The 23,834-nt window shown below is 40.8% G+C and overlaps 1 protein-coding gene across 5 annotated transcripts in view; it reads left to right on the forward strand.

Moving 5' to 3' along the window:
• Positions 1–23,834, forward strand: part of NDRG3 (NDRG family member 3) — a 62,409-nt gene that overhangs the window by 23,835 nt on the left and 14,740 nt on the right. For all 5 annotated transcript variants that reach the window (XM_025263518.3, XM_025263516.3, XM_025263520.3 and 2 more), the window contains 6 exons: positions 10,353–10,458; positions 11,491–11,611; positions 13,409–13,471; positions 14,716–14,776; positions 15,777–15,863; positions 17,547–17,603. In XM_025263518.3, coding sequence (XP_025119303.1) covers positions 10,353–10,458; positions 11,491–11,611; positions 13,409–13,471; positions 14,716–14,776; positions 15,777–15,863; positions 17,547–17,603 — 495 coding nt within the window. The remainder of the gene's footprint in view (positions 1–10,352; positions 10,459–11,490; positions 11,612–13,408; positions 13,472–14,715; positions 14,777–15,776; positions 15,864–17,546; positions 17,604–23,834) is intronic.

A 23,834-nucleotide genomic window follows, 5' to 3' on the forward strand; every position in this document is an offset into this window, starting at 1 on the left:
AAGTTGAAAACCTCACTTTGTTCTGAATCCATCGCCCATTCTTTCTCACCTGGCAATGTCCAGAGCTGAGATGTGGCAGGGGAGTTGAGCTGTGTATAAAGCTGAGCTTCCTTAGCAAGACAGATGAGACTGAGACTCACTTTGGAAGGGGCAGGCTCATAGCATTATTACAGATTTTTAAATCCCAGTGCCAAACACTTCTTATTATGACCGGTATACTTTATGTATACCACATACTCAGCCTGCTGCTGTTAGGAAATCATTTGTTATAAACTCTTTACTCAAAAACAAGAAGCTATATTATTTTTTGGTAAATGGTGGCAGATTACTCTTAATATTTGACATAATTTACCTAGAAGGAGCTCATTTGAGAGAGGGTAATAGTAAAATTCAAGGTGAAAAATTCCAGAAATAGTGTATATTTTCCTACTTTTAATATGTGAAAGCATTTATTTTCATCAAATTGGACATGCCGCTAAATCAGAATATTAAAAAATTGTGTGCTTATAGCAAAACAGATATAAAAATACCAAAAAGTAAAGAAATAAAAAGCACTTGTTATTCATCACTGTTAATATTTTGGTGTGTATCCATTAGGATTTTTCTCACATATAAATATACTAAGATAATAAATGAAATTGAGTTTTAGAAATTATATTATCAACTATTTTTTAATACTAAGGCTTAAAAATAGTCTGACAAAAATTCTTTGTATTTTGGGTGAAGCTTTAATATAACAGTGTGTTCTGGCCTCATTAAATATATATAACTTTTAGTTCAGTTCTGATACAAATAGAAGGATGGCAAGTGTATGTCACTGTCAGTGGTTATGAATGTACAGGTTCTCTGTGTTCTAAAGAAGAAACAGTCATAGGCCCTTCTTTTTTTCTCCTCAGCACTCATGAATGTACTTCATTCTCACCTCTTTGGTAAAGGCTTCTGTGGTGTTCTAGAGACTGGGGGTGTCTGGGTCAGGAGTTTGGCTACAGGTGGTAGGAGGCCTCGGAGGTAGGAACTGTGATGTGCGACATCTGTAGAGTGGCGCGGTATACCTGAGGGCTTTTTGGAAACCACTGGGCACTCTTAGGAGACAAAGCAGAACAAATGTGAAGCCAGCGTTGCTGCATTCAGCCTTGGCACCGGTGTTGTGCATGGGACTAGCTGATGAAGCAAGCTCCTCTGGTCTCTATCTTGCCTTAGAAAAATCTTTACTGAATTTGATGATATTCCAGGAAGTTATCTTAGCATCACAACAAAGCTCATAACTTCAATCTGAACTGTCTTTTCTTCCTCTGTTTTCTGTCCTAATCCAACTACATGCTTCCCCTCCCCCCAGTAATTGAAAATATAATTAAAATCGTACCATTTCTTTTGGTTCTTTGATTGTCCTAGTGACTTCAGTACTATACAGCTCCCCTGAGGCAAATAGCACTTATATTGAGATCTCAGTAATGAGAGGAGGGGTGATTAGCGGTAACAGTGCTTGGAATTGATGTGAAAGGAGAAAAGCTATTTCCAGTTGAAACAGTGAATCAACAGACTTATTGTTAATTATCTACTTTGGTGCTGCTTAATTGTCTTCTGCTTGTGAGAATGTTTAAAAATTTGAAATTAGAACTAAGACAAATACTATAGCTTCTTTGTGCATGTGATATATTGCCTTCAAAAATAATTATACTAGGAAATTAAGAGGCACAAATTTATATATCTTACTATATATAAGATAAATAAGCTACAAGGATATATTATAGAGCACAGGAAATATAACCAGTATTTTATAAAAATTTTAAATGGAACATAATCTATAAGAATTTTGGATCACTATGGTGTACACCTGAAACTAATATTGTAAATCAACTATACTTCAGCTTTACAAAAGGGATTAGTAAGATGGATATAAGGCTGATAGATGTATGATAATTGAGTATAGTAAAATATTAATGGTAGAATCCGGGTTGTGGGTATACAGATGTTCACTGTAAATTCTTTCAGCTTAGGTGTATGGTTGAAAGTTCTCATGATAAAATGTTGCGGGGTCCCAGGAATCAATGTTTAATTTTACAAAAAAGTACACAGAACTGTTTTTCATTTTTAAACAACTCTCTCCATGGACATTTCCACACGTTCACACACACTTATTATGAAGTTGTAATCACTATGTTTGTATAAATATCATCATCATTATTTCTCACATATTTCTAAAACTTCATGTGTAGTGTTTAATGTGTGCATATCACGTGAGTAACTATGCTGTATGTTTAAAAACAATTCTTGTGTATAATCAAATTTGGAAAATTCAGAAAAGTGTAAAACTAAAGGTTACCTGTAATCCTGTTACCTAGAGATAGCTGTATTTTATTATATTTCTTCCCAGTTTTCACTTTTGTATTCTGGTTATCAAAAGAGTACATGCTCATAGTTGAAGAGTTGGAGAGCACAGAGAGTTAAGAAGTAGCAGAGAAAAGCTCAGAAGCCTACAGCCCAGGGACAGCCATGTTGCTGTGTTTAGTTTGAGATATGTTTGTGTGTGTATAGTTTTTTTTAGTAATTTTTAAAGTTTATTTGATTGGTCATACTGGATGTACAGTTATATATTTCCTTTTCTGACTTAATATTAGAACACAATCCCATTTCCATTTTTAAACTCTCATAAAAAACAGTCTTTAATGGGGAATTCCCTGGCAGTCTAGTGGTTAGGACATGGCACTTTCATTACGTGGTCCTGTGTTTAATCTCTGGTCAGGGAACTAAGTTCCCTGCAAGCCACATGGCACAGCCAAAAAGGAAAAAAAAACTCGAATGGCTGACTTATATCCTCGTACTTATATATAGTAACTTATATATAGTTATATCCTCGTATAGCTATCCCATGACTTAACTATTCCATTATTTTTGGAAATGAGATTCCTTATAGTATGTTCAGTTATTATAATCTGTACATTTTTCTGCATAAATTTTGTATACACGTTGGATTATTTCTTTAGATGGATCTTGGAATGAACACATTTAAGGCTCTTGGCATATCTTGTCACTTTGCCTTCCACTTCCATCAGAGGGGCGCTCAATAAATATTAATGGAGAGTGAAAAGCTGCTATCTTCCAGGATATATATTCCTGTAGAAGATGCTGATAATGGAGTGCACTCACAAGAGTGGAGTTCATATTCCTAGGGTAAGAACTCCAGACCTGGCTGAGGGCTGGGTGGTTCCATGCTGGCTGTTTAATGGCAGTAATTCTTTGGAGGACTGATTTATAGAACCCTACTGTGAGGATGTATATATGTGACTGCCTCTTCTAAAGGGATTTAAACAGCTTTAAACTCTCGCACATCACTTGGTAAATGGGCACTATTACAAAATAAGAATTAAGTGAAGTAAATAACTGGAAGTTGCTTCCGCAGAAAAGAGGTGTTTGGAAAGAACTGGGGTTCAGCCACCTGCTATAGTCTGTTAGAGAGCTTGACCAGTTCCATGCTTCTCCCCTTGCCTTAAAGGACGAGAATGTGGCCCCAGTCCCCCTTTCAGCCTCTGTCCCACTGTTTCCCACTGTTTACACACCCACTCCCTGGAAAACTAGAATTGTTGCTGACCCACCCATGCTTCTGCTTTGTGCTTTTCCTTTCTGATGGCCTCTGTTCACAGGTCCTCCCCTCACGATGCACACCTGCCCCCTTTTGGTTTGATTTTTTTTAAATTGAAGTATAGTTTATTTATAATGTTGTGTTAATTACTGCTGTGTTGGTTTGATTTTGCTGATTTGGGGGAGGAGCGGGTAAAGGAGAAATTGATTATTAAGTTCTAAGGATATAGTTGACTTTATTTTCATTTACAGAGTAAAAAGAACCTTATAAATTCTAAGGCCTTTGTATCACCACCCCCAATCTCAGTTCCCTTTCCCTGTCACTATTTCTCTGACAAGCTGTGTCACAGCATGGGCCTGATGGCTACCAAGGCCCCAAATTCATGTCCTTTCAGCTTAGCAGCCTCACTGCCGAGAGAAGATCTTTACCTATAACTTGGTAGAAAAGGCCAGGGGAGGAGTCTTGTTGGTTTGGCATGGGTCATGTGTGTGGGGGTCACACTCTCAAACATGGACTGCTACCGTGGCCAAAGATTGGGGTGTTTGAATTGGCCAAATCTGTTCTTCTTCCTATCTGGACTAGACAGTCCATATTCTGAAGGTGTTCTGGGCTATATTGCATGTAGGTTAGTCATTCACTCTCTTTTTCCTCATTGTTTACTAAGGCTGTTTGAAGAAGATATTGGATTTGGCTTTGAAAAAGATAGGAAAAGACAGATTTTATCTTGACATATTGCAAAAAGAGCTTTCAAATGAAGAGCATGATTTGTGAGAGTTCTGAGAGTGTGGGTAGCTGGAAAATAAAAGTAGACGTCTGAAAGAATGTTGAGTTAACTAGGCTGAAGGATGTGAGAGGTAAAAGGGGAGAGAACTGAGGCTGGAGTTAGGGAAAACATATTACAGAACTTTAAAAGGGAAAATGTCATTTACTTGTAGGCATAAGGCTGAATAATTGTGGAGACAGATTCTTTTACTATGGGATTAAATGAAGTCATGCAAATGAACTTTATACCACTATCCAGGATAAGGTAATGGGGTATTATATTAAAATTTCCTTTGTAATAAATAACAAAAACTATACCCAGGGATCGTAGAGAGGTCTGCTTATTAGAAACAGAATAAAATTCATACTAATATGAATGTTGATATTTCTAGAAGTATGTTGTCCTACAAGTTTGCCTAAACTGTTTCAGACTGGCCAGGGAGAAGCAGCAGCACTAACAGGCATGATGTGCTCAAAATTTAAATTCTCAGAGAGGTATAACACGTCAGATTGTGTAACTGGTGATAGCACATTGAGCTGAAGGAAAAGGACTTAGAAAAAAAGGTGAATATTGGTTATTATCAATTAATGGTAATAACCTAAACTCTTATTAAAGTCTTAAAAAGATAATCTATCTACATCTTTGATTAAGAGGGAGAGGCAGCCCAGGATGGAGAAGTGTGTTGGGGACCAGTATAATCTCAGGCTGTTTTATAAGCCTGGAGAATAAGGGATCATACTTAAGAGGTGCATAGCCTTGGAGGTGGTAAGTAGTCAGAGTGCTGGGGAAGATCTATGACCAGAGCCTACTAGGCACTCTCATTGTGCAGTCACACCCTCTAGAATGCTGGGGCGAGTGGTGGGGTAACTAGAGAAACAGCCTGTGCAGCGGGTGATAGTTGACTAAAGTGGAAAGGTGGCAACAGCACCACCCCTGGCCTGACCATTGAATCAGCTCCACAGCCAGAGTCTCTGCACACTCAGCTCCAGGCAGAGACTTGTTCAAGCCATTCCCACATAAAGTCACAAAGGATATATTTATGGGTCCACATGAAGGTACGTGTCTCCTTTCTTTCCATATTTCTTTGAAAATGAAGGGTAACCGTATGAGATACTGGTAACCAAGGGTTGCTCCAGTGGGGCAACAAGATTGACAGATAGAGCCCAGGAGATAGGGGCTGAGATCTCCCTCAAAAGTTGAAATTTTGCGAGTCAACTTTAACTCTGAATTTCATCCAGATTATGAAATGATGACAAGAGTAATTACTTTGCCCTATTGCCTTGTCTGCTTTTAATATGTCCTGTTTTGCCCCATCTGTTATAGCTCCCTTTTCATATCATCTGAACTTCCCTGACAGCTTGCTATCCCCCACCCCTTCACTCTACACCCACCTCCCACCTTTCCTGCACACACTATCCCCATTAATTATCAGATCTTGGGAGGTCCTGCTAACCCCCAGGGCCAAAGGATAAACTGTTTTTTACTCATTTCTCAGCATAGCTGAGACCAAGCTGGAATACTTAAGCAAGACTGTACTAAAGGCTTGGATATGACAGAAAGAAGGCTCCAGCGACTAGATTGTTGGATGACAGGTTGTTGCCCATTCTCTTCAGTTTGGATTCTCCTGTCGTGTCACTCCTCTGGCAAAGGCTGGCTTCTCCCTCTCTCTTTACTCTTTCTCCAGAAGTAAGACATGAGAGAGGTCAAAGCCTCCTTAAATTCAGTTTCAGAATAGGTCACTGCCCAGAAGGAATCAAGTCTAAAGTTAATGTACGTTCCTTCTGCAAGTTTTTGCACTTTAAATATATGTATGTAAACATATGCAGTCTATGCAATGTTGCTTTTTAAAGAAATCTGCATATGTAAATCATATGTCATATACAAATCCTTCTGTGCTTCTATTCAGTATTGTTTTTTCAAGATTTTCTCTGTGTATTAATGCTTATAGTTCTAGTTGATTCATTTTTATCTGTATCTCATTATGTGAATATGTCATAATTCCATTTTCAGTTTCCTTATACATGACTATTTATAGACTGCTTTCAGTTTTTTGATGTTATAAATAAGGCTGCAGTGTGTATGTATATATGTACATATACATAGATATATATCTGCATATCTTTTTGTGTGTTTGGGTATGTTTGAGAATTGACCTAGATTATACCTAAAAGTAAAACTGCTATAGGGTACACATTGCTTAACTTTGCTCGAAATTACCAAATTATTCTCCAGAGTAGCTGTTCTTGGTTACTGCCTACCAAAAGTGTATGAAAGTTCTTATTTCTCTACACCTTGGCTGACAGCATTATATGACTTAAAATTTTTTTTGCCATTCTGGTATATATGAAATTACATCTTATTGAATTTAATTTGCACTTTTCTGCCTGCTAATAGAGTTAATATCTTCCTCGTTGATTTTAAGAGCATCCTATTTATTTCTTTCACAGTACTGATTACAAGCTGTTGTTACGGTTGGTTGGTTGGTTGGGTTTTTATCTGCCTCCAAGGCAATGGCACCCCACTCCAGTACTCTTGCCTGGAAAATCCCATGGACGGAGGGGCCTGGTGGGCTGCAGTCCATGGGGTCGCTTAGGGTCAGACATGACTGAGCGACTTCACTTTCCCTTTTCACTTTCATGCATTGGAGAAGGAAATGGCAACCCACTCCAGTGTTCTTGCCTGGAGAATCCCAGGGATGGGGGAGCCTTGGTGGGCTGCCGTCTGTGGGGTCACACAGAGTCGGACACGACTGAAGTGACTTAGCAGCAGCAGCAGCAGCAGCATGTAGAGCGTAATCTCTGTGAGAGCAGGGGTCACGCCTCTCTTGCTCACTGTTTTGTGCCCAGAGCTCAGCCCAGGGTCTGGTAGTAGGAGTTCAGTAGATGCATAGTTGTTTAGTGAATGAGCCTGGTGAAGAGGTTCCTCACTAAGTCTGACGTTATGTGTTAGTCTATCAGTCATGTCTGATTGTATGTGACCCCATGGACTGTAGCCCACCAGGTTCCTTTGTCCGTGGAATTCTCCAGGTGAGAATACTGGAGTGAGTTGTCATTCCCTTTTCCAGGAAGTCTGACATTTACCATACAAGAAATGCTCATACAGCAACAGGAATTTGTGTCTCTATATTCCTCCATCTAAACCCTATACTTAATTTCATAACCAGTTCACAGGACCTGATTCTCTCCTTCATTTCTTGTTTCCCTTTTTTAAGTCTTTGAATAGGAGGTAGCAAGCAGTAATAGAGAAGAGCAGAAATACTGAGTCATCTGTGGTTTGATTTGATAGAGATATCTGCTCCAGCCTGGGACCTATAATTTGAGATGCACTGATGTTCAACTAGTGTAAGATTGGTCTCTGCCCGACATGAGTGAAGAAACCAAGGCTCTGTTGAGGTTTATTGTTAGGTTGGAAGACCTTTGCCTTTGTTGGGATTCTTACTCACAGTTTATCTTATCTACTGTAAGACTTGCTGAGATAGGTAAAGACTTTGTCAGCAAAATTCAGTAAGCTAGGCATGATAATGTACTTTTAAGAAACATAGACATTGAAGAAGACTAGAATAAATTTCAGCTACTTTTCCTACAGAGTCTTTATTTGCCACCCAGTCACTCTTAGCAGTATCCTAGCACCTCTGACTGCAACTTGTCCTGGCTTAGTCTGACACTGTTTCCACTGTTTCCCCATCTATTTCCATGAAGTGATGGGACCGGATGCCATGATCTTTGTTTTCTGAATGTTGAGCTTTAAGCCAACTTTTTCACTCCACTTTCACTTTCATCAAGAGGCTTTGAGTTCCTCTTCACTTTCTGCCATAAGGGTGGTGTCATCTGCATATCTGAGGTTATTGATATTTCTCCCGGCAATCTTGATTCCCGCTTGTGTTTCTTCCAGTCCAGCGTTTCTCATGATGTACTCTGCATATAAGTTAAATAAGCAGGGTGATAATATACAGCCTTGACGTACTCCTTTTCCTATTTGGAACCAGTCTGTTGTTCCATGTCCAGTTCTAACTGTTGCTTCCTGACCTGCATACAGGTTTCTGAAGAGGCAGGTCAGGTGGTCTGGTATTCCCATCTCTTGAGGAATTTTCCACAGTTTATTGTGATCCACACAGTCAAAGGCTTTGGCATAGTCAATAAAGCAGAAAGAGATGTTTTTCTGGAACTCTCTTGCTTTTTCCATGATCCAGCAGATATTGGCAATTTGATCTCTGGTTCCTCTGCCTTTTCTAAAACCAGCTTGAACATCAGGAAGTTCACGGTTCATGTGTTGCTGAAGCCTGGCTTAGAGAATTTTGAGCATTACTTTACTAGCGTGTGAGATGAGTGCAATTGTGCGGTAGTTTGAGCATTCTTTGGTATTGCCTTTCTTTGGGATTGGAATGAAAACTGACCTTTTCTGGTCCCGTGGCCACTGCTGAGTTTTACAAATTTGCTGGCATATTGAGTGCATCACTTCATGGGAAATAGATGGGGAAACAGTGAAAACAGTGTCAGATTTTATTTTTGGGGGCTCCAAAATCACTGCAGATGGTGACTGCAGCCATGAAATTAAAAGACGCTTACTCCTTGGAAGGAAAGTTATGACCAACCTAGATAGCATATTCAAAAGCAGAGACATTACTTTGTCAACAAAGGTCCGTCTAGTCAAGTCTATGGTTTTTCCAGTGGTCATGTATGGATGTGAGAGTTGGACTGTGAAGAAAGCTGAGCGCCGAAGAATTGATGCTTTTGAACTGTGGTGTTGGAGAAGACTCTTGAGAGTCCCTTGGACTGCAAGGAGATCCATCCAGTCCATTCTGAAGGAGATCAGCCCTGGGATTTCTTTGGAGGGAATGATGCTAAAGCTGAAACTCCAGTACTTTGGCCACCTCATGTGAAGAGTTGACTCATTGGAAAAGACTCTGATGCTGGGAGGGATTGGGGGCAGGAGGAGAAGGGGACGACAGAGGATGAGATGGCTAGATGGCATCACTGACTTGATGGACGTGAGTCTGAGTGAACTCCAGGAGTTTGTGATGGACAGGGAGGCCTGGTGTGCTGCGATTCATGGGGTCGCAAAGAGTCGGACACGACTGAGTGACTGAACTGAACTGACTGAACTGAGCTCTGCTGTGACTACATCTTAAATTTTACTCATTGCCTTGGTTACGATCCTTTGGGATACAAGGAACAAACCCACCCTAATAGCTTAAACCAGAGGCAGTCCAGAGATGTCTCAGAACTTAATGGCATACACAGTTGGAATCAGGAATCAGAGCAGTAGAAATGCTTATTATACACAGTTGGAATCAGGAATCAGAGCAGTAGAAATGCTTATTATAAGCTCCCAAGTTTACTTCTCTTTTCAAGAGAAGAACCAAACTAAGGATGGAATCTCTTAGTCCCAATTACACATTCTTAAGAAAGGACTTAGCATGGACCAAATGTTCACCTGACTCCAGTGAACCATAACCATAAGGTTACAGTCTGCAAGCCAGGTGGCCAAGAGCCTTCCCTGTGCTGTATGGATGGCACAGAAGGGCAACTCCCAGGGAACGGGAGAGATTTTAGATAGACACACTCATAGGTGCTACTGAATTTATCAGTTGCTGCACATGCATTTAGAGGATCTGAAACCTCTGCCTTTTTACCCAGCAGCTTCTTCATATCTTCTGCTTCCTTCACTTACCTTTCTCCAGGTCTTTCCTGGCTTCTTATTCAACTTGCTGATCTCACCATAGCCAGTTGTGAATATATTCTCAGCAGATACCCTGGCTTCCCCCACTTAAGAAAGTGAGCTTTGTAGATAAGGTGCATTTTTTCTTCATTTGTTTGTCTGTTTATCTGGAAGGAATTAAAAAGTAGGACTATCCTATGTAACATAGCATCTCTCTAGTAGGCTTATGGTTCAGTGATGTGTCCTACCCCAGCTAGTGGGAAATGGTGGTGAATTTGGGTATCGTGAAACTTCAGCAGCCTGGGCAGTGCGTTCTGCCCTTGCTGAGACCTTTACGTTCTCTTGTTACAGGAACATGACATAGAAACAGCTCACGGTATGGTCCACGTCACTATCAGAGGCCTGCCAAAGGGAAACAGACCAGTCATTCTAACATACCATGACATTGGCCTCAATCGTATGTATTTGATTTTATACCGTTCCTTTTTGTTATAACACATAATCTTTGTATATTTTTTAAAAACACAGAAGAAACCCCAGTATTCTGATAGAACATAGGTTTTCTCCTCTCTGCCTTATCCTCGTTGCTACTTGTGTTAATGGCAGAATTGAAGTTCCTGGGAAGTATGCAGCTAAGTGCATTTTGGGGAATATTGGGAATTTATCTCATTTTGTGTCACATCTGCTAAAGGACTGAAGATTATATGATAGACTGGTTAAGAAAGTAGGGTTGAAATCAGTTGTTTGTTTTTTTAATTGATACTCTGGGTTTTTTCATATTTCAGATTAGAAAATTCAGAATTTGAGCTTAACTTTGTTATGAGCCCTTCAATGAGTTAGTAAAAGTATCCTTGCTATAGCCTGTCCCTGATGACTCTAAATGGACCTTTCTAGGTGGTAACATAAGATTCTGGCCCTAGCCCCGGGTCCATGGAATCTGCATTACATGTGTTTCTTTCACACTCCTCTAGCTATCAGAGGTGACCTGCATTTGAAGTTAAAATCTAGTGCTGGAGCTTTTGGAAAGGAATTTAAGCAGTAGAAATTAAAGCAGTAACCCCTCCCTGCACCTTAGCAGTTTTGCCATGTGAGAAGTTCTCCACATGGTGAATGTAAACAACAAGAAACTCACTTTAGCCCAGGTCCTGGGATATGGTCAGTATCTCTGTATCAGGTAGCAAATAAGATACATGAAAAATGACAGTGTTATGGGTATAAGATTGTTTTGTGAAACACCAGGATTGGCTTCCACTCTGTAGATGTTCTGTAGAATTGAGGACTAATTAAATGTTCTTTTCAAGCCGTTGAGATGTCCGTCTGGTAGTCAGCCTTTAGGGGAGCTTGAGTCAGACAGTTGTTCACATACTTCATTCTAGTGAAATAGTGATTTAAAAGGAGTAAGAGAGGATGATGATATGGAATTGATTGAATAGAGGAAAAGTGAGACGAAATGAAGAGCTTGTGACTTTCAAATGTTTTGTTGTTACAGATAAATCCTGTTTCAATGCGTTCTTTAACTTTGAGGACATGCAGGAGATCACCCAGCACTTTGCTGTCTGTCATGTGGATGCCCCAGGCCAGCAGGAAGGTGCACCCTCCTTCCCAACTGGGTAAGGCCACAAGCAAGACTCTTCTGGAAAACAGGCACTCAGAGAGCAAAGCTCCAGTGGGAGCACTAGCCATGTGCTTCCCTCCAAGCTGGTTTTAGCACAGCCTGCAGGTTATACTTGTCAACCAACCGTCCAGTTGCTTTCTCTCCTCACTCTGGGAGAATTGTCATGGACAGTCTATTCAGGAAGACTGTATGTTTTCCCATATCCAGGAATGGCCCTCCGTAAATGGGAGCCAATCACAAGACATTCATGTCTGGAACACCCACTTCTTACTGTCTTCTATCTGTCCCTTTCTTCATCTGTTTTAAACCTGTCATTTTTTCCCCCTCCTGGAACTCGCAACTCCCTTTAGACCCAAACTCAGATTTCTCTGAGCTTCCTGAGAGCACCTCGCCAGCCTGACCTTCAGTCCCGTGACAGGAATTTGAATATCAGTGAAATCATTTATTCAGAGAAGCTGCAGCGTCAGGTGGACGTGCGTTTGACTGAACGTGCACGTGGAGCTCTCAGCCTCAGCCTCATCTGCTTTGCACAGCGGAGCTCCAGTCTCCCTGACTCTTCCCTGGACAGTGTAATTATGGAGGAGACCTTGGGGGAGGAGTGAAACCACAAGCTGTGGAATGCTCATCCTTCCCCTCTTTGCTTATCTTCAGAGCTGCCTTTGCCAGTGATTGCTGTGAAATAGACCGTTGCAGACAAATAGCAGCTAACATGTACACCGTACTCAGACAGTAATCTTGAACATTGCGTTACATTCTTAACCCATTTAATGCTTAAAACCTATCGGATAGGTTTACTATTATTCCCATTTTACAGGTGAGGATACTAAGGTCCAAAGATATTATGTACTTTGTCCAAGCCTACGTAACAAATAAGTAGCAGAGCTGGGATTTTAACGCAGGCAGTCTGGCTCCAGAATCTGTTATTCACTATGTCCAAGCCATTTCTGTCCCTTAAACACAAACTGGCCAGTGACCAGTTTATATCCAGCAAAATTTAGACACAGTTCCTTTTTTCTGTTTTATGCACAAATGGTTCAAAAGCATGCCAGTGCTTGAAGTGTTTCAAGCAGAGGCAGGCTGACATCCTTGTCAAATGTAGAGCAGAACTGCCACATATGTAGGAAGTTGTCTAAAGATCTCTTTCATCTTTGATGCTGCAGTTTATGTGGACACTCCCTACTTTTCTTGGATTCTTGGTCTGAGTCAGTTTTGGGCTTGCTTGACCATCTTAGGATCCAGTGACTTAGATCAGGAACCAAATTCAAAAGCAAATAATAAAGTAGCTGGGTTATTCTATGCCTAAGTGAAACAAATCAGCCTTCATGATAAGAGCCCAGGATTTGTGACCGAGCGCCCTAGGCCCAGTAAAGGTTGGTTTACTATTGCGCTTAGCTGCGTAAACATAAGCAGCAAGCCAAAAGCCACTTCCTGAGTTGACTCTTAACTGCTAGAAGTTTACTGAACCTGAACCCCAATTGAAGTAGTTATTTGGGGATTAGAAATACCTAAGAACTCTGTGAGCTTCCCTTGTGGCTCAGCTGGTAATGAGTCTGCCTGCAATGCAGGAGACCAGGGTTTGATCCCTGGATTGGGACTATCCCTTGGAGAAGGGAAAGGCTACCCACTCCAGTATTCTGGCCTGGAGAATTCCATGGACTAGTCCATGGGGTCGCAAAGAGTTGGACACGACTGAGCGACTTTCACTTTCAAGAACTCTGTTCTTTTCTAATTGTTCCAGTAATTGGGAATTGTGAATGCATTCCAATTCAGGAGGTATCCTTCTGGATTTCAGGTACCAGTACCCCACCATGGATGAGCTGGCCGAAATGCTGCCTCCTGTTCTCACCCACTTAAAGTGAGTTCATTCTGCAGTTCTTCCATGTGGTTTTTGTTTTTCAAAAAAACACTTTTTTTTGCTATGTGTCTGATCTGGGTGCTATGATGGTAATCAAAACAGTATGGTCACTACCCTTATGGAGTGTGAAGCTTACATTTTGATATGGAAAATAATTAAAAACAGGGAAACAAACAAACAGTCACAGCTTGCATTGCTGTAGAAGAAATCAGTAGGGATGTGTGGTAGAGAATAAAAGCAGGCTCTACCAAATATGGCTAACTGAAGAATACCTCTCTAAGGAGTCCTTTAGGTTAAGACCTGGAGGATAAAAAGGAGTTACCTAAATAGAGAGCCAGGACAAGAGGATTCCAGACAGAAGGAGTATGTCCAAAAGGCCTGACCCAAGTGAACAAGTGGGAGAAAAGCATAAGGTGATATTTGAGAACTAAAACAAGAACCAGATTACGCAGATCTGACAGATCAGGTGAGACTTCGGGATTTTATTCAAAAGGCAAAGAAAAACACTGAAGAGTTTTATGCAGGGGAGTGTATCTGATTTAGTCTTTTAAAATGATCACTCTAGATATGTAAATTGCACATCAGTAAAGCTGTTTGCATTTTTCTTTTAATTACTCTAAAGACTTCCCTAGCAATCCCGTGGTTAAGATTCCATGCTTCCAACACTAGGGGCATGGGTTCGATCCCTCGTCATGAAACTTAAGATCCTGCATGCTGCATGGCACAGTCAAAGATAAATAAATTAAACACTGCCAAAAGGAACCTTTAAAAAAACAACAACAAAAAATTAGCTGTGGAGAGAATCTCCACAGGTTTAGAGAGGGGTAAAAGAGAAAAAGCAGGGGACCAGTTCAACTATTACAACAATCAGGCAAGTGATGTTGATAGCTTGGCAGTAGATGCCTCCCAGAGGATGGAATGGAGGAGAAGGCAGATGGAAGGACTGTGGAGGTGACTATAGGACTTGCTGATGGGTTGGGTGTGGAGGTGATAGGAGAGTGAGCCGTCAAGGATGACTCCCATGTTTTAGTCATACTTCACATAATCTTTAAAATCAACTTAGAAGTCATCATATCCTTGTTTTATAGATAGGGAACCCAGGCTTAGGAAGTTAATGAAACCTAACCAAATTCTCCATCCAGTAAGCATCAGAGCCAGATTTGAATCCAGTTGTATTTTTCCCATTATGCCATGCTCCCTTCAAACGAGTTAACCCTATTCATATTGGTGTGTTCCATTTACAGTCTGAAAAGCATCATTGGGATTGGGGTTGGAGCTGGAGCTTACATCCTCAGCAGATTTGCAGTAAGTACATGGAGGATTAGTCTCAACACCCTTGAGGCACTGCCTAGGTCACAGCTCTTACTGCTGTGTTAAATGAGAAGAAACTGTCGTGGATCTTATGTCTGTTTTTCTATAAATTGTGTCCATAGATACTAGTTTGTATAAAGCCTTGCTTTGTACTTCTAGCACCTAAAAAAATAAGAGATGTGGGCAGGATATCATCAATAAAAAATAACTCTCAGAGAACATTTAAAGTGGAATTTCTTACAGCCATTAAAATTTTATAAGACGAGCTTATGATACATAATTCACATATATTATAACCTTAACAAAGAGGTTAGAATACAGATGCAGGGAAAAGTTTGTCATAGGCATAGGAAAGAACTGGAAGAAAACATACCAAAATACTAAGATTGATGATGTGTAATTAGATAATAATGAGATTTTATTTTCTGCTCTTCATTATTTCTGTTTTATCACATTTTCTATAGTGAGCATAATCAGAGGGGAAAAAGTAAGCTGGGAAGTTTTTAGTTTACATAGAAATGTTCTTACTAATTTTTCCCAAATGCCTCCTGGGTGATAGGACAATCTTCTGAGGGTGGTATTACCTCTTCATGTGGTTTTAGAAAAAACAAGAAGTTGCTATTGAGGACAGTCTAAGCTTTAACAGCCCCTTATGTCATGTAGTCCCAAGGGTACTGCCCAGGAGGGTAGACCCACCCTGAGCTAAACAGCTGTGGAGATAGCTGTGGACGTCCTCTGCTGTGGAAATAAAAACCATCTCCCCCATAGATCCTTGAAAGGCAAGGTCATTTGATGGCAATTTAGGAAGCTGGTTTTCTACATGCTGAGTTAGATTTATGGAGCTGTTTTCCTAAATATCCTCCCTAGCACCTCTCTGACCTTTTTTTAAAATCTGAGACATCCATGCCTGGGAAGAGTTGACTAACCACACTCCAGTAGTTTTAGAAGAAGCTGAGAATGGGCCTCTCATGCTGTTGCCTTTGTCTCGTTTCAGCTCAATCACCCAGAGCTTGTGGAAGGTCTTGTGCTCATTAACGTTGACCCTTGTGCTAAAGGCTGGATTGACTGGGCAGCTTCCAAAGTAAGACCAAACAGTATCCATTGGCTCATCCCTTAGTCCCTTCTCAAAATGGCTTATCTGTTTTTTTAATTTTTTCATTCATACAGTTAAGGGCAAGAAGTCTTAAGGATACAGCTTGATAATGAATATTTACACATGTAATCACCAGTCAGTATACAGAATATTTCCAACTCTGCTCTTAATGCTTCCTCCCTTTCCCAAAAAGGAACCATTATTCTGGTTTCTGTCACCATAGATTGATTTTATATATTCAGAATAATGGAAGGTGTGTTCTTTCATATCTTGCTTCTTTCATTCATCATTGTCTGTGAGTCTCAGTCATGAATGGAATACTATGCAACTGAAAAATTATGGGTTTTTTGTTGTTGTTTAGGGAAATGAGAAAATTCTCATGCTTAAGAAACAATAAAATTTTAAAAAATACATATATGCATAAGAAAAGAAGGAAAATGCTACTAATAGTTACATCTTTGGTTGGTAGCATTAAAGATAATTCTTATTTTTATTTTATATATTCTATATTTTCCTAATTTTGCTTTGCTTTTATAATTATTTTAAAATATTAAGCTGTTCCATCTACCAGCAGACCAGATTCTGAAAAGTTTATCTATTCTTCCCCACCTTTAACTTCCAGAGAAATGATGTATTTCCTAGCTTTGGATGAAATATATTAACATTGCTTTTGCCAGATATTATGGAAATTCTTTCTTACATCTGACTTCAAATTTGTTCTAATTCCTATCTAGTATGTGGGTACATTAAAACTTAAATGAACACTCTTAATAACATGATGAATATTAAATAGGTTATTAAATGATGAAATGAAATAGGTTATTAGTTGTAATTATCTTTAATTTACAACCTGTGGATCATTGATAACCCAGGTGAAGATTTCTGGGCTTCTTTCTTACTCCATCTTTCCGGGACTACCTGATCCTGCTCCACCCATATCCGCGTCTGTCTGCCTTATCTCATCTTCTCCATCTCCACCCCCAACTCAGTACTTTACCTCTGCGCCAAGTCCACAGTAGGAACTGAGCTTAAAATCAACAGAGAAGGTTTAAGGGAAATCAGCAACATAATGTGAGTTGGAAATTTTTCTGAAAATAGACTAACAGGCTGCAGATCTACACAGATTGATGCATTTATTAGACGGTGATGTGCATAGCTTTGACGTGGGGAAAATTAAGAGAAAAGCTTTCAAAACGCCAGAACATTCTGTAAACATAGCAGTTTCCTCCCACTCCTTGAAATGAAGATAGCAAAAACTAGAGGAAAGAAAAAAATTGCTTTTTCTTTTGGATGACTTGGGAGTAGTTGTAAGTCTATCTTATTAAGCATAAACCCAGTGTAAATGCAGAAACACAGGTAGAAATTAAGTAGCTATAGCAGTGGGCTCTAAGTCCCACGTTCTCAAAGAAGTAACAGCCAGCATTTCTTCTAGCCACCTATTTCAAAGTGGGCCATATTATTACCCTAGAAGGAAGATTTTGTTTTTTCCTGACTTCTTTCTTGTTCTCAGATTTCTTGGGACCACTATCTCACGAAAATGTGTGACACTGAGTTGTGTTTTTTGTGTTTTTAAGCTTAGCATATTTACAAGAAAGTGCACTAATAAAGTGGACAGAATGATAAAATTTTACCCATGCTCACTCTCTTGACACAAAGTTTTTATCTTTTTAGCTCTCAGGCTTGACAACCAACGTTGTGGACATTATTTTGTCTCATCACTTTGGGCAGGTAAGTGCCTATTCCAGCCAGGAGAGGGGTGTGTTTATTGGCTTGTGTGTAAAGTCTTATTCACCTCAGGAAAGAAAGGGTTCCCTGGAACTCACTTTATTCCAGTGGGTTAACACTTGCAGTGCTGTGGGAGATGCACGTGGCACCCACCAAAGGCCAGTCTCAGGGGAGGGCATTAACTCAGTGCCACCCGGCTCTTGGCGTTTAGAGAGATGAGAGAAGGCAGCTCCCACCCCGCCCCCAACCCGTTCCCTGTAAGCCGCATGCCATCTGTTCCTGTTTGACAACATCACGTGCCTCACCAAGCTTCTTTAGAGCCAGGATGAGGTCTGGAAAGAAGGGTTGCACAGAAATAGAGATTTCAGGGAAAATAAAAAACAAACCAAAAGACACCACAAATGTTAGTGCTAAAAGAACCTTTTGTTCAAATCCCATGTCTTTCTGGTAAAGAAATTGAAGTCTATAGAGGAAATAACAATTATGTGGATAGCTGTTAGGTGAAAGAGGTCAGGACCCCAGTCCTCTTTTCAGAGAGAAAGTAAGTTGAGTAACAGAGAATTCCTGTCCCAATTACAGTGTGTTTTTTCTTACATTACTGAAGAATTCTCAGACACCAGCTGGATGTCTTATAGCTCAGCTCGACGACACGGTCTACCCGAGTATTGGTCAGATCCCGCAGATTAGAGCTGAGTGCCCGTCACCAAGCCACCGCCACTGCTTGCCCTCCCCCGACTTCAGCCACTCCAGGTGGTCACCTGTGCTTCTGGCCAACCAGCTGTAGATCAGAGGTTCCAATAGCCCCCTCCTTGGGTCCAGTTTGTTTTCTAGAGCTGCTCACAGAGAAACACTATATTTACCAGACTGGCTTATTATAAAAGGACCTAACTCGGGAACAGCTGAGTGAGAGAGATGCACACAGCAGTTGTATGGAAAGGATCAGGGAGCTCCCCTGTCCTCTGGAATGCCCTAGTCTCCCAGAGTGGCCATATACTCCCCAACCTGGAGGCCCTCCCACACCTGTCTTTTGGGGCTTTATGGCAGCTTTGTTACAGACACGTGATTATGTGGCAGTCATTTCAACATTCACCTCCTTTACTCCCCCAACCCGGGAGAGAAGGGCAGGGTAGGGTTGAAAGTTCCAGCCCCCTACTCACAGGGACTGGTTCCATGTAGAAGTTACTTAGGGGCTTTCCTAAAATCCCATCATTAACCAAAAAAAGATTCTTCATCAGTCTCATCGCAAAGTTTTACAAAGCTCTGTGCCAGGAGGGGGATGAAAACCAAGTATATATATTTCTTGTTATAAATCACAGCATCACAGATGACCTATGAAGGAGGGAGGGAATGAATGAGCAACGAGCATGGAGAGCTGTGAGGTGTCTGGAGTTGGGGTGAAAACTCTAAGTAGGAGTAATGCATGCTCAACTGTTGCCTATGTATTAAAGGAAAATGGTCACTGTGGAGAAAATTATCATTTACCGAGTACTCATTCTGTGTAAAGTACTTTGACAAGTACCTTTTAGGCACAAACTCAGTTATTTTTTTCACGTGGTTCTATTAAACTTATTTTAAGATGGAAAAACTGAGGGCCAGAGAGGGAACATAACTTGCTACAATTGTCCAGCTAGCAAGTGATCTGAATCCAAATCAGGCTCACTCCAAAGTCCATAGTTTTTTCTTTCATTGAGATTGTATTTCAGCAAAATTACAAATTCACATATATATTTTTTTAACATTTAAAAAATTTTATTTCTTTATATTTGGCCGTGCTGGGTCTCTGTTGCTTTGTGCGGGCTTTCTCTGGTTACAGTGAGCGGGGGCTAGTTTGATGTGGTGCACGGGCTTCTCATTGTGGTGGTTTCTCTTGCTGAAGCATGGGCTTCAGTAGTTGAAGCACACGGGCTTAGTTGTTTTGCAGCATGTGGCATCTTCCCAGACCAGGGATCAAATCCGTGTCCTCTGCATTGGCAGGCGAATTCTTATCAGTTGTGCCACCAGGGAAGTCCTCACATACATTTTAGAGCAGAGGAGTTCTGCAGGGCTTAATACAAAGAATCTGTTACTCACCCCATTTCTGCCTCTTAGAGGTAACCACTTTAAATCTTTTAGCAGATTCTTTGGGGTTTGCCTCATTAATTAAGGTATTATTTATATATAATAAAGGACACAAATCATAAGTACATCTCAGTGACCTTTTATACATATACTCATGTCTGTCCATCCTAAGTCACTTTAGTCACGTCTGACTCTTTGTGACCCTGTGGAGCCTGGCAGGCTCCTCTGTCCATGGGAATCTCCAGGCAAGAATACTGGAGTGGGTTGCCATTCCCTTCTCCAGGGCATCTTCCTGACCCAGGGATTGAACCTGAATCCCTTATGTCTCCTGCATTGGCAGGCAGATTCTTTACCACTAGCACCACCTGGGAAGCCCATACTCTCATGTAACCATCACCGAATCAAGATATGGAACATTTCTGTCATCTCAAAAAGGTTCCCTCGTGCCCTTTCCTAATCACTAATTCCTCTCCCCAAACAAGTATTCACTGTTCTGTTACCTCTATAGATTATCTTGCCTGTTCTTGAACTTCATATAAATATAATTACATAGTGTACACTCTAATGGGCCCAGCTTCTTTTGCTCAGTGTAGTCTTTGAGATTCAAACTTGTCTTCCTATGTATCAGTAGTTCATTCTTAGATTCTGTGTAGCAGTCCATTGTTATATATCATGAATGTTCCTATGAGCATTTGGATTATTTCCAATATTTTGCTTTTGTTTTGCTATTACGAATAAAGCTTCTGTGGACAGTCTTCTGTCAGTTCAGTTCAGTCGCTCAGTCATGTCTGACTGTTTGCGACCCCATGGACTGCAACATGCCAGGCTTCCCTATCCTTCACCAACTCCCAGAGATTTCTCAAACTCATGTCCATCGAGTCGGTAATGCCATCCAACCATCTCATCCTCTGTTGTCTCCTTCTCCTTGTGCCTTCAGTCTTTCCCAGAATCAGGGTTTTTTCCAGTGACTCAGTTCTTTACATCAGGTGGCCAAGGTGTTGGAGTTTCAACTTCAGCATCAGTCCCTCTAATGAATATTCAGGAACTGATTTCCTTTAGGATTGACTGGTTTGATCTCCTTGCAGTCCCAGGGGCTCTCAAGAGTCTTCTCCAACACCCTAGTTCCAAAGCATCCATTCTCCAGTGCTCAGCTTTCTTTATGGTCCAGCTCTCACATCCATACATGACTATTGGAAAAACCATAGCTTTGACTAGACGGACTTTTGTCAGCAAAGTAATGTCTCTGCTTTTTAATATGCTGTCTAGGTTGGTCATAGCTTTTCTTCGATTGAAGAAAAAACTTTTCTTCCGTGAACATTCTTACATGTGTATTTTTGGACATAAATGTCCATGTGTCTTTGCCTCTATCTCTCTAAACATGCATGTATTTCCACCAGTTGGTTTTTCAGTTGTAGGTGTTATCTTTGGCATTCCATTATGAAAGATGATTTCTCATATTCACACATACACCGATGCCATGACCCTCATTTATGTTTTCTACTACTCCATCCTTCCAATATAACATGATTTGGATTAGGTAAATTTCCAGCATTTATACTAGTATGTAAATGTTATTCAGAGCTGAGCCGTGACAGATTTCTTTTTCTGTACATTTCTCCTTTACCAAGTGACAGTGTTAGAATTTTTAAATAAAGGATTCCAGGGGGACACTATAGGGTGATAGTGGCAGGAGCACAGCCTTTTTTATTTATTTTTTTCTTTTTGCTGCACTGCATGAGGAGCTTTTGTTCAAGGATTGAACTCTCACCCCTACAGTGAAAACACAGTCTTAAACTGGACTGCCAAGGATGCTCCTGTTCTGCCTTTTAAAAATATTTTAGCACAAGAATCAGGACTTGCCATACAGAAGATCTGTGACACTCATCTCAGCCTCCTTCAGGTCACACTTTCTCCATCTTATGGGCTTTTCCAGGGTCCAGTCAGGGGACAGAAGCTACATGCTTTGAGTAGAGAAAATTTCATGTACTATATCAATTAGTAGAAGGTGGCTTACTTCTTCAAGAGGTGAGAAAGGACTCTGAGGTGTCCAAAAGTAGCAGGTGGAAAAACAGCAGCTACTCTTAGGCTGAGGGGAGGAGAAGCAGGGGGAACAGAGAATATGATGGTTGGATGGAATCACCAACTCAACGGACATGAATTTGGGCAAACTCTGAGAGGTAGTGAAGGACAAGGAAGCTTGGTGTGCTGCAGTGCATGGGGTTGCAAAGAGTTGGATACGACTTAGCAACTGAACAACTCTTAGTCCAAGGGAATGTGGACACTGAAGGAACTGAGGACTTAGTTGAGCCCCCACCAGCACACCTAAGAGACGCCTGTTCATGGGAGGAATGGTTTCCACAGAAAGCACAGCTGGCCAGCTGTGAAGAAACTTGCCCAGAGGGTAAGGGCCCTAACTTGTCCACAGAGCCATTCACCAGATGGGGGAGACATTTGTCCAAAATAAGGTCTGAACAGCTGCAGAAGCTACAGAAACTGCAGTTGGATGGGAAGAACCTGGGCCTAGGATGTGGTGACAGCTGGTCTATGAGAATTCTTGAGACCTTGGGCCAGTGGCTCCTGTGCTAAATTTTAAACAAAGGACTGGCAAACAGAGAATGTTTTTATTTTTTGCCTGTGCTAGGTCTTTGTTGCTTAGTGTAGGCTCTTCACTGGGGCTCACAGGCTTTCTCTAGTTTCCGCTCACAGGTTTAATTGCCCCACGGCATTTGGGATCCTGGTTTCCTCAGGGATTGAACCCACATACCCTGCTTTGGAAAGCGGGTTCTTAATTGCTTGACCTTCAGGGAAGTCCCTGTCTTATAACTTTTCTTTTCTTTACTATTTATTTATCTGGCTGCTTCGAGTCTTAGTTGTGGCATGTGGGATCTTTGTTACATCCTGCAGATCTTTTGTTCCAGCATGTGGACTCTGCATGTAGCACACAGACTTTGTTGCTCCTTGGCATGTGGGATCTTAGTTCCCTGACAGGGATCAACCACCTCCCCTGCATTGCAAGGCAGATTCTTAACCACTGGAACACCAGGAAAGTCTCTCTCTTAACTTTCTTAATGGTGTCCTTTGAAGCACAGTTTTTATTTATTTTATTTATTTGGGTTTAACCTAATGAAAGTATCTTTTTGTTTTGTTTTATTTCATTTTTATTGGGGTATAGTGTTGATATACAGTGTTGTGGTAGTTTCAGGTATACCCCAAAGTGAATCTTGTTACATACATATATCTATATATCCACTCTTTTTTAGATTCTTTTTCCATATAGCCTATTACAGAGTATTGAGTAGAGTTCCCTGTGCTATACAGTAGGTCTTTATTAGTTACCTATTTTATATACTCCAATACTTTGGCCACCTCATGCGAAGAGTTGACTCATTGGAAAAGACCCTGATGCTGGGAGGGTTTGGGGGCAGGAGGAGAAGGGGATGACAGAGGATGAGATGGCTGAATGGCATCACCAACTCGATGGACATGAGTTTGGGTGAACTCCGGGAGTTGGTGATGGACGGGGAAGCCTGGTGTGCTGCGATTCATGGGGTCACAAAGAGTCGGACACGACTGAGTGACTGAACTGAACTTTATATATAATAGAAGTGTGTGTGTGTGTGTGTGTGTCAATCCCAGTCTTCCAGTTTATCTGTTCGCCATGCCTTGCTCCTGGTAACCAGTTTATTTTCTACATGGAACACAAAAGGTTTTAATTTTGATGAAGCCCAGGCTGTTTTTTCTCTTGTTGCTTGTACTTTTGGTGTTGCATCTAAGAAACCATCACTTAATCCAAAGTCATGAAGATTTACAACTATCCTTTCTCTTTAGAGTCTTATAGTTATAGCTCTTAATATTTAGGTCTGTGGTCTATTTTGAGATAATTTTTTGTACTTAGTGTGAAGTTGGAGTCTAACTCCATTCCTTTGAAAATCCAATTTTCCTAGTACCATTAAAAAAAAGACTTTTCTTTGTCCAATGAGTTGCCTGGGTTCCCTTGTTGAAAACTAGTTGACCATAAATGTAAGGATTTATTTTGGAAGGCTCATTTTTATCTTACTGATATTTGTCTAGCCTTATGCCAGTATCACAAAAGGGCTTCCCAGGTCGTGCGGTGGTAAAGAACTGTCTGCCAATGCAGGAGATGCAAGAGACACAGGTTTGACCCCTGGGTTGGGA

Source organism: Bubalus bubalis, chromosome 14 (assembly GCF_019923935.1).
Source record: "Bubalus bubalis isolate 160015118507 breed Murrah chromosome 14, NDDB_SH_1, whole genome shotgun sequence".
Lineage (NCBI taxonomy): Eukaryota > Metazoa > Chordata > Mammalia > Artiodactyla > Bovidae > Bubalus > Bubalus bubalis.